The sequence below is a fragment of the Arvicola amphibius genome, unplaced genomic scaffold, assembly GCF_903992535.2.
Source record: "Arvicola amphibius unplaced genomic scaffold, mArvAmp1.2, whole genome shotgun sequence".
NCBI lineage: Eukaryota > Metazoa > Chordata > Mammalia > Rodentia > Cricetidae > Arvicola > Arvicola amphibius.
In genome coordinates, this window is record NW_024582210.1 from 27,821 (window position 1) to 39,945 (window position 12,125).

Consider the following 12,125-nt stretch of genomic DNA (forward strand, 5'->3'; position numbering starts at 1 on the left):
TTCCTTTAGATTTTTAGGGCTACTGTAACTAAGAACCTTGAGCCGTTTAGTCCCTTAAGCAGTTATACCCAAAGAGACTTCCTTCCTTCCTTCCTTCCTTCCTTCCTTCCTTCCTTCCTTCCTTCCTTCTTTCTTCTTCTTTTTCTTTCTTTCGTTTTTCTTTCAGTTTTTCAAGACAGGGTTTCTCTGTAGTTTTGGAGCCTGTCTTGGAACTAGCTCTTGTAGACCAGGCTGGCCTCAAGCTCACAGAGATCCACCGGCCTCTGCCTCTGGAGTGCTAGGATTAAAGGCTTGCGCCACCACCTCCCGGCGAGACTTTATTTCTAAGTAAAAGGGCTTAACTAGAGTTCCAGGTGGGATGGGTTTTGGAGCCTCCACAGCCTCTGACACGTGTGAAGTGGAGATCTTGCAGGTTCTGAGATCTTGAGGAGGCCTGGCCTGGGCCGATGAATGGGCAGGTCATGGGCCTTTCCTGTAAAAGCAAGGAGCAGAAATGAGCAGGAGTGATCTAGGGAACCACTGTATATATCACTGAGGATGAAGAATAGACTTATATTCACACACGCACCACCATAAACAAGAGAGGTTGAAAGAGCCTCGAATGCCTTCTTAGTGGCCCAGCGTGCCCTCTCAATGTTTATTGGGCACAGGAGTCATCCAAGGCTGGCGGGAATGTAGGGTCGGATCCAGTCCATCTGGTAGAAACTACGTTTCTAAGTCCGGTCGTCTGAAGCGGGACTGGGGTGGAACCAGGGAACCATAACTCAGTGGCCCGCTGAGTAGCAACCAGAATGGAGCAGTCACTTGCGGCCTTCTGCCCATCCCCTTTGCAGATCTTGAGGCAGATTCTAGAAGCATCAGTCACCACCAACACCCCCATCCCTCCGATGCTGCTACACCCCATTTTCACAGAGTTGCATGTCCAGGTGAGGCCAGTGAGGGCATCCTCCAAGACAGTCAGCAGGAAACTGCTTTGGGATATGGTCCCCCTACACACACACACACACACACACACACACACACACAACACACACACACTGCATTTGCCCGCATGCAGGTATATCGGCCTGGACTGCCCATGTGGCCCATGCCCTGCAAGTTCCTAACTCTCCCTGCACACCGCTCCCTAGGTGTGCACCAAAGCCCCAGTTCAGCAGCAGTTCAGCAGTCAGAACCTGATGGAGATCGTGCACTGCTTCGTAGCCCTGGGTGAGGTCTGAAGGGACCTGGGATGGCTCAGCCCCTTGCTGAGTGCAGGAATGGAGGCAGAGCCTGTCAGCCCTGACCGAGTGCTCCTTCTGCTCCGCAGCCCGCTCCTACCCCAAGGAGTTATGAAGTTCTTCTTCAGCCAGGTGGAGATGAGCAAGGAAGCTGTCCGCGTGGGGACACTGGCTTTGATCAGGGCGGTGGTGAGCGCAGATGGTGAGCTGGCTGGAGGGGACAGGCAGGCGCCATGGGCAGAGTGTAGGGGGAGAGGTAGTGGCACTCCTATCTGAGACGTTGGCTCGCCGCCCTGTTTGGTAGTCACTGTTGGGTGGGCCAAGTCTCTTGATTGCTTCTTATTTCTCAACCTTGGACTGAACCAGCACTGTGGCCCTTCCATACCTCTGCCTGATTTTCGCAGTCAGCCTGAATCTGAATTACTATTGACTCCAGTTCTATAGGAGGGTCAACCTTACAGGCATAACTCCAAGTCCACGGACGTAACTTTTACCCTCAGCATCCTCTTCTGACCTTTGCAGAAGAGGTATATACCTTGTGCAGACATTCACTCAGGCAAAATGCTCACACCCATAAAATAAAAATAAAATAACCAAACAAACCATTATTACACAAATTGGGGGCTTGGATTTAACCCGTGAGCTATTCTTTGCTTGTTACTAACCAGGAGCCACAAGAAACTAGTTCCTCACATTTCATCAATAGGTTCAAATTGCTTAACGATTCTAGGTGCTTTGTTGGATAGGGACCAAATCTTGGGTTTAACAATCTTTTTGGTAATTGTCTCAAGACAATAATTACCCAAAAGTAACTGGACCAAGATACTCATTAAAGCATTGCACTAAAGCAATGTACTGAAGTAGCCTAGACAGAGGCTGGGGTGATGACTCCACGGGTACGGTGTTTGTCATCCAAGGATTAACTACCCGTGTTCACATCCCCAACACCCCGTAAAAACCTGGCTCTAGGAGGTTATGTCTATAACCACACGGGGATTGGGGGTCCCAAACAAGTGGATCCCTGGAACTCATTCGTCAGCCAGCTTAGCTGAACTGAACTCAAAGTTCAGTGAGAGATGCTTTCTCAGAAACAAGGTGGGGGGGTGATAGAGGAAGACATAGGGCGTGAACCTCTGCCCTCCACCTGGCCGCGCATGGGTGTGAACGTGGTTCTGGGAGAGAAGGCTGTGCTCAAAGGGAACCTACCAGTGAAGTGACTCTGAGTCTGTAGTCTGTGAGAGGGAATTGAACGTGGTGTGTCAGGGACAGGCCGCCTGGTGTCTTCCTGAGCCATAGCCCCCCAGGCCGTTCTTTCTCTTTCAGACCCCAAAATGAACATCAAGACCATCTACCTGGCCATCCGCGTTGTCAAGAACACTCTTTCGACACTCGGTCCAAGGTAATAACCCTGTTGGAGTAGTGAGGGCCGAGGGGCGGACACCTCAGATGGAAGAGTCTGGAGTAGAGACGAGGCAAAGAGAGACAGGGAGAGCTGTGGGTCTGTCATTGAGATGCTCCTTCTCTACGACCAGGGATTTCCCAAGCCTGGACTCTGCTTTGCAGGGAGGAAAGGTACCAAGGCACACAGGGTTGTCTAGAAGTCTCTACTGCTTGTGAGAAAAGTATGTGCGGAACATGTTTCCCAGCATACTCTCAGCTGGCTAATGCTGTGTCCACGGCTAGCTCGGAGTGCTGCTCTCACTGGGAAAGCAGTACCAGGGAGGGAAGGCTCACAAAAGCACTAAGGAACACGGGGCGGGGCATGTTGGGACTAGATTGAAACAGAGCTATCTTTGAACTCTGGATGTCACTCAGACACAAGAAAAACTACTTGTTGGGCTGGAGAGATGGCTCAGAGGTTAAGAGCATTGCCTGCTCTTCCAAAGGTCCTGAGTTCAATTCCCCAACCACATGGTGGCTGACAAGCATCTGTAATGGGTCTGGTGCCCTCTTCTGGCCTGCAGGCATACACACAGACAGAATATTGTATACATAATAAATAAATAAATATTTTAAAAAAAGAAAAAAGAAAACTACTTATTTTGTGCCTTGCCCAGAGCAAAAAAAGTTTCCCAACCAAGGCTGCTAAGACTAAGGAGCCATTGTAAATATGGGATGAAGATGTCTATGAAGGGCCCAGCTGAGGCAGGCATTCCCGTGAGTGAACCACAGAAGGATGTTCCTCCATGAGGAAAGGGGTGATGGCTAGAATGGCTAGTAGCCAGCCATCCCCTGAAATCCCTCCCAGTCACGTGCACCCACAGTTCCCAGGCACCTTCTACCAAAAGAATATTCGATGCGGAACTCCGTGCTGAAGCCTGGCCTACCCCAGCTGTCCCCACCCTGTCCCCCCAGGTCCGGATGGCAATTCTACGAATCATTGGCCAGCTGGTCCTGTCAGGCTTCCAGGAAAAGATCAAAGGCTGGGGACTGAAATACGTGTCTGTACAGCTCACCTTATCTACCTACAAGCTGGTAAGTGGCCCCAGCCCTCAGCCCCTCAGGACAGCAGCAAATGCTGAGCAAAGAACACCTCGCTGAGGACCTGTTTGGACCCATGTAGGCTCATAGTTTTCCCGCAGGTATGGACCAGGGTTGTGCTGTCTCCCAGGAGTGAGGTCCAGGCACAGACCTCAACATCTTAGGACTCAGTGTCTGGACTGGGGAGCAAAGCAGACTACCCCTCAGACCACGCCCCACCTGCAGAATGTCTTGGTTCTGTCTTCTAGACAAACCGCCGGGAATGCTTTATCAGAGGGACTTGGAAGAGAAGATGGTCCACAAAGTCACCATGGATACTGTGAAGATCATAACTTCGTCTATCAGTGGCATGACCAATGTGAGTTCACGCCCCACCCAGTGGGCTACCATAGCCATGATGATAGCTCCTGGCCACATTTTGAAGGCTGATAGAAGAACGTAGCTATCTATACTCTATCTCTGAACCCCAGTGGCTAGAGCAGTGGCTGGCGCACAGTAGGTCTCAATGCATAGCACTTGCCTTTTTGCCTGAAGTAGCCCATTGTTTTAAAATGCCTCTGGGAGACATTCTCCAGTTCAGTGAGTTCGGCTAGGAAGACTCGATATGACCTCCCAGGTTACAGGAGAAATAAGCGTACCAGATTTTAACTGCAATAGATGAGACGCAGCAACACGGCAGGTGGAAAATATCATGACAACATCAAGAAAGAAATGAATGATTGTCCATAAAGTAAAGCCATAGGTGGGATGCTTCCTATCTGGTGACGGCTGGAGATGTGAGCTAGAGACTGCAAGCTGGAAGGTATAAGCTGGAGGGTGCAAGCTACAGGCTGCAAGCTGGAGGCTGCAACCTGGAGGGAGGTGCAAGCTGGAGGCTGCAACCTGGAGGGAGGGTGCAAGCTGGAGGCTGCAACCTGGAGGGAGTGTGCAAGCTGGAGGATGCAACCTGGAGGATGCAAGCTGAGGATGCAAGCTGGGGGTGTGGGCTGGGGGGTAAGCTGGGGGATACAAGCTGGAGGGAGGGTATAAGCTGGGGATGCAAGCTGTGGTTGCAAGCTGGGGGTGCAAGCTGGGGGTACAAGCTGGGGGTGCAAGCTGGGGGTGCAAGCTAGGAGTGCAAGCTGGGGGTACAAGCTGGGGGTACAAACTGAGTTGTACGCAGCAGAGAAAGTTGTCACTTGTGGCAAAACCTCTTTTTCTGAACTGTTCTCTTTAGGCCTTTCGACTGTTGCATTCAGGGGCAATCTTCTTGATGGACTGTGGACTTTCACAGCTATGTGACATGCGCACAATCACGATAGACTAGTACTTGGCTTAATAAGTGGGTACACTTGCCTAGCCACGTTGACAAATAAACCTGAATATATCACAACTGGCAAGCACCGCTGGATTACCTGACTAGTTAGCAATTCAGAGAATCTGGGACCTAGAGGAAGGCCCTGGCCAAAGTATGTACTGGATATAGAATGGATATGAGGCCACCAGAACTGGGCGGATGCCATCTGGATGCCTCTGAAAAAGTCCAAGGTTCGGCAGGAAAGTCAGTTGAGGGCTGAGCTTGTGAGTGTTTGGGATAGAGGCCAGGTAAGGTTCAAACCTACCACAGACACCAGGAGAGAGTCTGCAGGGTTTTAGCCTGGGTGGAGCCTTGTCAATACTGGGGAGCCATAGGCTATCTCTAACCCTGGGCTCCCTTCTTTACATCCCTGCCCCAGGAGTTCTGGGTGAGACTGCTGTGCTACATCATGGAGACCGATTACACAGAGGCCTTGACCCCCATCTGTATCAGTCTCACAAACCTGGCAGAGAACCAGATTCATGGCAAAGACACGGAGGCTGGAATGGCTGGAAAGAGCAAACATGGTGGGTGGCATCCCTGGGTCAACTAGTCAAAACGGGCAGGTGGATTGACTCCTTGCGACCCTCCTCACAGCTGGTGGGTGGCATCCCTGGGTCAACTAGTCAAAACGGGCAGGTGGATTGACTCCTTGCGACCCTCCTTACAGTGTCTCTATCAACCAAAGCCCCCTTCTCCGGGAAACATCCAGAATCTTCCCTGCCAAGTCTGGGGAGGGGTTCAAACCTTGTAGACTCCCTCCTGATAGCTCATCATCATATTCCCAGATACCCAGCTCTCACTCTGGGCAGGGGCAAGGAGGGAGTTCCTGAACCTAGCTCTAGCTGTGGCCTTTATGGGACTTTGCCCTACTCGGCCTCTGAGTCACCTAGAGTGACTGTAGCATCCCAACCAATTCTTCTGTCAGCTGACCCTACTGTGGTCCACTCAGGGCAGGCACTGTCAACACAAGCTCTCAAGGACCATGCCCATCTACATCATGTCTCTGCTCTCCCCCTTCCCTACTACTTTTTGGTCCAAAAGGGGTGCTCTCCTGGCCCTGGGGTTTCACAGGCTCAGGCATGACTGGGGGTAGGGGGACTCAGGAGGATCTTTCCTATCAAGGATGACAAAGGGCACGACCTGTTGTCTGAGTTCAAGGTGAGACACTTAAGTGACCCACCCACATCACTGTGGTCCTTCAACCTTCACTCTCCTGGGGTCTCCACACCTGTAGCAGCCCAGCCCTGGCCCCTCCCTTTCCCACCCATCTGCGTGCTGTTGCTTTGTTTTTCAGGGTTTACTGGTTCCTAAGGCTAACAGACTGGACAGGAGGGAGTCAGGGTAGGGAATCAAGTTTCTGCTAGTTGGAGAAAGGCCAAGGTGTACAGCAGGAGCTATGACATTGCCCTGGCATGTCCATTCAAAAATAAGCATTCACAACCTGAAAAGATATCATCTAGACCCGATCTATCAGCCAAAAGTTCCCTCCTTTCTGGAAGGAGCCAATGGTGTCCTTCAGGAGAAAAGCCCCTGGGCAGAGCCAGTCTTCATCTGGGGTGAGGGTAATGGCAAGAATGCCGGGAAATCACCTTTAAAGGTGTCTCCCTTGGGGGATAGAGGACATGCCTTGACATTGGCCAGGCATCCTCACCGGGGGTTCCTCTTGCTTCCTCAGTGGACCTGCCTGCACCCCAGAAGCTCCTGGCCCGTCTCCTGGTGAGTGGCTGACATGCTCTGGCCCAGTACATCCATGCGCAGTGACGCCTCTTCCTTGAGTTTATTCTCAGTGCTCCAGAGGGGGGGAACCAGGATGCACTGAGGAAGCTGGATATTAGGCAGAACAGCATCCCAAGGTCTGTGCTGTCCTTCTTGAGAGGGTACTCCAGGATGCTCAGATGCCTGGGAACCTGGTCGGGATCTGCTCTCAGATTCCTATGCCAAGAACACCACCCATAGCCTGTCTGCCCCCAGATAGGCTCAGTCCTGTGGGCACTAATCAGTGCTCTTCTCAGGGTCAGGGAGGAACACGGGTCAGGGAGGAACCCGGGTCAGCGAGGAACCTGGGTCTGGCCTCTCTCCCTTCCTCCCTGCAGTGTCCCCTGCAGGGACTTTCCTGTGCTGGAAATCCATGGGCTCCGTTTGAAAACCATATACCTTGCTCAGTTTCCTCTTTACAAGAAAGACATTGAACTCCAGACCCCTGCTCCACTGACTTATTGTGGGGCCCTCCAGGTGCTGATGTCATCGCCTACAAAGGAGAAGGTCGTGGCATTGCCATGCTCAACCTCCTGAGGACCCTAAGCCAGAGCATTGCCCCCTCCATGGCTGATATGTGGGAGCAGGAGATCCCGCTGCTGGTCCAGTACCTGGAAGGTGAGGTGCCCACTCTGTGTGCATGTTGGGGCTCCCACCAGACATGTGACTTGAATGACAGGAACCTAGGGGCTGGTGGACCTGAACGGACTTCCTTCGGTGTTTAGGGGATGCCTGTCTTGGGTAGATGGGAAGGGAAACCCTGAATGTGATGAGCTCATGCATGGAGGGCCTCAGATATGGGGGCCAGGAGGCTTACCCAGGGGAAGCAGGGGAAGAGGGCAGCCTGTGAGGCCATGCATACTTTCCTGCAGAACACACTGAGTTCACCTGGAACCAGAAGGCCTGGGAGGATAAGCTAATTCAGGTAAAGGGGCAAGCTGTCTGCTGAGGCCAGGGGAAGGGAGAAGTGAAGGAATACGTGGGAGGACATTTGATGGGGTTGACCTGTGGACCAGTCTAGGGTTGTGTAAAGAACATGTGTCCACCTGTCAGAGCTGACTTAGCAAGATGGCTAAGGATAAGGAAGGGAGAACCGAGCGAGCCAAGTGCCTGGAAAGGCAGCAGGGAAGTCCTGCCCCGCCAGTGACCTCGAAAGCCACGGCTGTGCTCCAGACACATGGAATGTTAGTGCTAGGCTGGAGATCCATGGCCGAATGTTTCAGAGGTTTAGAGACGGTGGCCCAGAAGGAACAAGCTCACGTCCAAGGTCACATAGCATTCCCAGAAGCCAGCTGAGAGCAAGGCTGGGGTCGCTTGCCTCTACCCACCGAAGTCTTCCACTTCCCAGTTTCTGAGAAACTCCCTCAAGAAGACCCGTGGTACCAGCTGGAGCCTACGTCTCAGCAAAGAGTTGAACAACCAGCTCGAGACCTTCGACAGCCCCTCTTTGGAAAAGGTTTGTCCTCACAGGGGCCTCTGAGCTCAGGCAGGGAGGAAGGGAGCAGCCTAACTAACAGAAGGAAAGGAAATGATCACAATCTAGTCTAGTGATTTGTTTTTTTCTTACTCTTTAAAAGTTTCTTGTTTGTCTTCCACATTCTGGTCCACGGTCGCATGTGGTTTTTTTGTTTTGTTTTGTTTTGTTTTGTTTGTTTGTTATTTTGTTTTGGATTTTTTTTAGATTTTTTTGTGCGTGTGAAATTTTTTCCTTGTTCTTTCTTTGTAAAACTATAAAAACAGTTGAAAGAAATCAATGAGGATCTTGGCAATTAGAAAGCATCCCATGCTCATGGATAGAGTTAAGATTGTGACCCTCAGTGTGTCTCCAGGTTCAGTATCATCTCCACCCTGAAGCCGCCATCCCCTCATACTGACACATCAAAACAAGGCTATCCCATCTCTTGCTGTTTTTATGTAAGGTACTGGGTTTGTGGGTGGGGACGTATTTGATTGAACGTGTATAGGAAGGAGTCGGCCTCCACTATTAAAACGTATAATAGGCTTGCCCTTACATAATCTGACTTCCCAGAACAAACTGAATATTTATTTAAAGGCTCTAGAAAATGCATAAAAATGCCTGTCTTAAAAAATCAGGACTATGGGCCAAGTGCTCACCAATAGCACCTTCGAGAGTCCGGGAGTAGAAAAGGCCTGAGGTCTTTCCTCTCTCCCACCTCTCCAGGGTTTTCTGTACAGGGCCTTGGGCTTCACCTTAGGCATGGGCCTGGAGGCTGACAGGGTGGAGGTGCTGTTGCTGGAGCTGCTGTACAAGACAGACTATAGCAACGACTTCGACCGGGAGGTGAGGATACCCTCAGCTCCTCTTACCTACCATCTTCTGTGATCTGGGGTGCATGTGGGTTTATGTGTCCGCCCTCACCCTGGCTGGGCTTCCCTGCAGGGTGTCATCCTGTGCTTTGGCCTGTGTGCCCGGGGCCAGGTGAAGACGGTGTTGAATGTGCTTCACGACTTTGAAGAGAGGATCCAGGAGTCAGAGCAGTCCTGGCAAATTGGTGCCTGGAGGGTAAGGCTCCTCGCTGTAAGGCTGGGTGGCGGGCCTTGAAGGCAGTGCTCTGGGGAAAGAAACCGAGATCTTGCAGGGAGCCTCTGGGGTAGGCTGCTTGAGTCTTTCATGGCTGGGGCCACACCTGTGGGAGGTGGAGCACTCGTGACGTCACGCAGCTTCCCCGAGATATCGGCAGAGCATCCCCAATGGTCAGTTCTGGTGTGAGGTCCAACCTGTTGCTTGACTCCCAGACCTTCTGCTCACTGCAGTCAAGAAACAAGGTTGAGCCTGGCAACTACCAGCTAGGGAGTTAAAAGGCCCATCCCCTTGCTGTCCCTTCTTTATGGCAAAATGAAGGAGCTCTTAGCACAGAATTTAACAAACTCATCATCACAATGGTGATTTTTTACTGCTCTGGATAGTGTTTATCTAATGGTTAGCCAGCTCCCCATGGTGAAATGGCTCCAACTCAGCTGCCTAAGTATGGTGTGTGCAGCGAGCCTCTGCTTAGGAGGTCCATACCAGCCTCCTCTCACAGTAATGGGTGTCCTAGCATGTGTCCCAGGATCGAAGCTTCCCAGGGTGGGTTGATCCTGATCAGTCTGGTTCAATCCTTCTTGCCCAGTGCCTGGTAAGTAACTTGTGCCCATAAAACCACTAATGTGTAAGTGTTTGAGAAAATGAACGAGGGCTTTAGCACCCAAAATAACAGTCTGTTGAAATCCCGATACGGACTTGACAGCTTCTTCAATCACAGACTGTCCCCCACACAGCCAGTGTAACACCTGCACCCTCCTTGTGGCGAACTGAGTACTCCCTGCTCCCCGTGGGTCCTTCTCTTTTTATTTTCCCCATTTTTCACGTGTGTGTGGTATGAATATGTCCATATGCATACTTGCATGTGTAGAGGCATATGTGCGCAGGTACACATGTGTGTGCATGCATGTGGAGACCTTAGCTCCATCTTCAACGACTCTTTTGCTTCTTTACTGAAACTGGATCTCTCAGTCAAACCCAGAGCTTGCTGATATGACTAAACCGTGCCAGCCAGCTTGCTCTGGGGATGCCCTGATCCTGCCTTCTGAGGCTAGAATTACAGCTGGGCTGTCACACCGCCCAGCATTTATGTACGTTCTGGGAGTCTAAACCCTGGTCCTCACACTTGTGTGACAAGCCCTTTAGCCACTGAGCCATCACCCCAGTTCCCTTTTCCTCTTTTACCCTCACGCAGAAGGACCACCCCTGGAGGCGAGAGACTGTGAAGAGTGCCCTTATGGTGATGTACAGCTGTGTGTCCTCTTACTGCCACCCCCAAATGCTCCTCACCCACGTGGACAGCCCCATCACTGCCAAGATCATCCACCACTACTCTAGCAGCTGCCAGGTAACCCGCATAGCTGTGCATGGGACGCGACACTCAGGAGATCTCTAGGGGCCCGACTTGATCATCCTCTGGAGAATGAATACGTTGCTCACTCTTGAGCTTGGGGTCACACTCGGGACAAGGGAACAGACCTCTTCTGAGGGCTGCAGGTGACCTTGGCTCCCCAGAAGTACCAAGTGAGCCCCAATTCTTCCCATACTCTCCTACTCTGTCACACTTGCCTCATATAGGAGGATAGGGGCTGTCTTCAGAGTCACAAAAGTATGGGGCACTTTGTTGGAATGGCAAAGCTGATGGAAGTAGAAGAATTTATTGTTCAACGCTGTGGTAAAATACACCCAGTGGGGGGGGGGGAGGTGGCTTAGTCACTAAAAGTGTTCGCTGTGCAAGTATAGGGCCTAAATTCAGATCCCCATTCCACGAAAAAGCTAATCACGCAGGAAAGATCTGCAGTCTCAGTGCTGACGGTGTGGGGATAGGAGGCTCCATCCGGTCTGGCCAAATTGTAAGCTCCAGGCTTAGTCAGAGACCCTGCCTCAAAAAATAAAATAAAGAGTAACTGAGGAAGATACTCAACAATGATCTCCAGCTTACACACACACACACACACACACACACACACACACACACACACACACACACACACCACGCACACACACACCACGTATGACATGCATGAGAACCATGAAAAGACACACAGAACATAAAAATGACCACCGTGCCATTTTCCAAACCCAGTTCACTGTGGCTGAGAAACAGACAGGGGAGGGGGCTGTCACTCAGAGCATCCCTGATGTGGAGCTTTCCTCAGAGAAGGGGAAGGATTCAGGGAGAGAGCATGCTCAGGGCTCTTGTTAAGTCTTTTGCAAACAGGTTCTCGCTCACGTTCTTCCTCTGGCCATAGGACATCAGCCTCAAAATGGCCTTCATGAAGAGTGTTGTGCAGGTCACCAAGGCCATCAAAAGCATCCAAGACCCGGAGGACTTCCAATTTACCCACAAGTCTGCTCTTACAAGCCTGATTGTTGTAAGTGGGGCAGGGATTCCCCAGTGGGACAGAGCTCCCCAGTCGCCCTGGTCAGGTTCTTTGGGGGATATCTGGGACGTACCTGGGGGCTGTAAAGCTGTAAAGCCTTCCTGCCTGACTCTCATCTACCGCACTGTAGGCTCTGAGGATGACTTTGGTATCTCACAGAGGGATTCACAGTCACTAAAGAGTGGGAAAACTAGGGCAGGGCTTGTGCCCAGCGGTGCCCAGAAGAAGCCAGCTTAGGGATCAGCAGCAGACAGAGGCCTAGTCAGGATGGTGGAAGTGAGGGGGTGAAGGGCACAGCCTCAGTACATTTTCACAGGAAGAGACAGAGGCCATTGAGAACCAGGACTTAGAGTATCTTTTGCACCTTGGTGAAGTGTAGAAAGGGTCAACTATCTACAGGATGA

At 51.4% G+C, this 12,125-nt stretch overlaps 1 protein-coding gene across 1 annotated transcript in view; it reads left to right on the plus strand.

Annotated features, from left to right (window-relative positions):
• Positions 1–11,958, plus strand: part of LOC119805731 (maestro heat-like repeat-containing protein family member 2A) — a 28,966-nt gene extending 17,008 nt beyond the window's left edge. Inside the window, 19 exon segments of the mRNA XM_038317564.2 lie at positions 834–926; positions 1,131–1,209; positions 1,310–1,327; positions 1,330–1,422; positions 2,544–2,600; positions 2,603–2,619; positions 3,576–3,695; positions 3,950–3,962; positions 3,965–4,059; positions 5,417–5,564; positions 6,716–6,756; positions 7,273–7,285; positions 7,288–7,413; positions 7,668–7,720; positions 8,144–8,251; positions 8,978–9,097; positions 9,197–9,319; positions 10,533–10,685; positions 11,590–11,958. Coding sequence (XP_038173492.2) covers positions 834–926; positions 1,131–1,209; positions 1,310–1,327; positions 1,330–1,422; positions 2,544–2,600; positions 2,603–2,619; positions 3,576–3,695; positions 3,950–3,962; positions 3,965–4,059; positions 5,417–5,564; positions 6,716–6,756; positions 7,273–7,285; positions 7,288–7,413; positions 7,668–7,720; positions 8,144–8,251; positions 8,978–9,097; positions 9,197–9,319; positions 10,533–10,685; positions 11,590–11,958 — 1,839 coding nt within the window.
• The last annotated feature ends 167 nt before the right edge of the window (positions 11,959–12,125 follow it).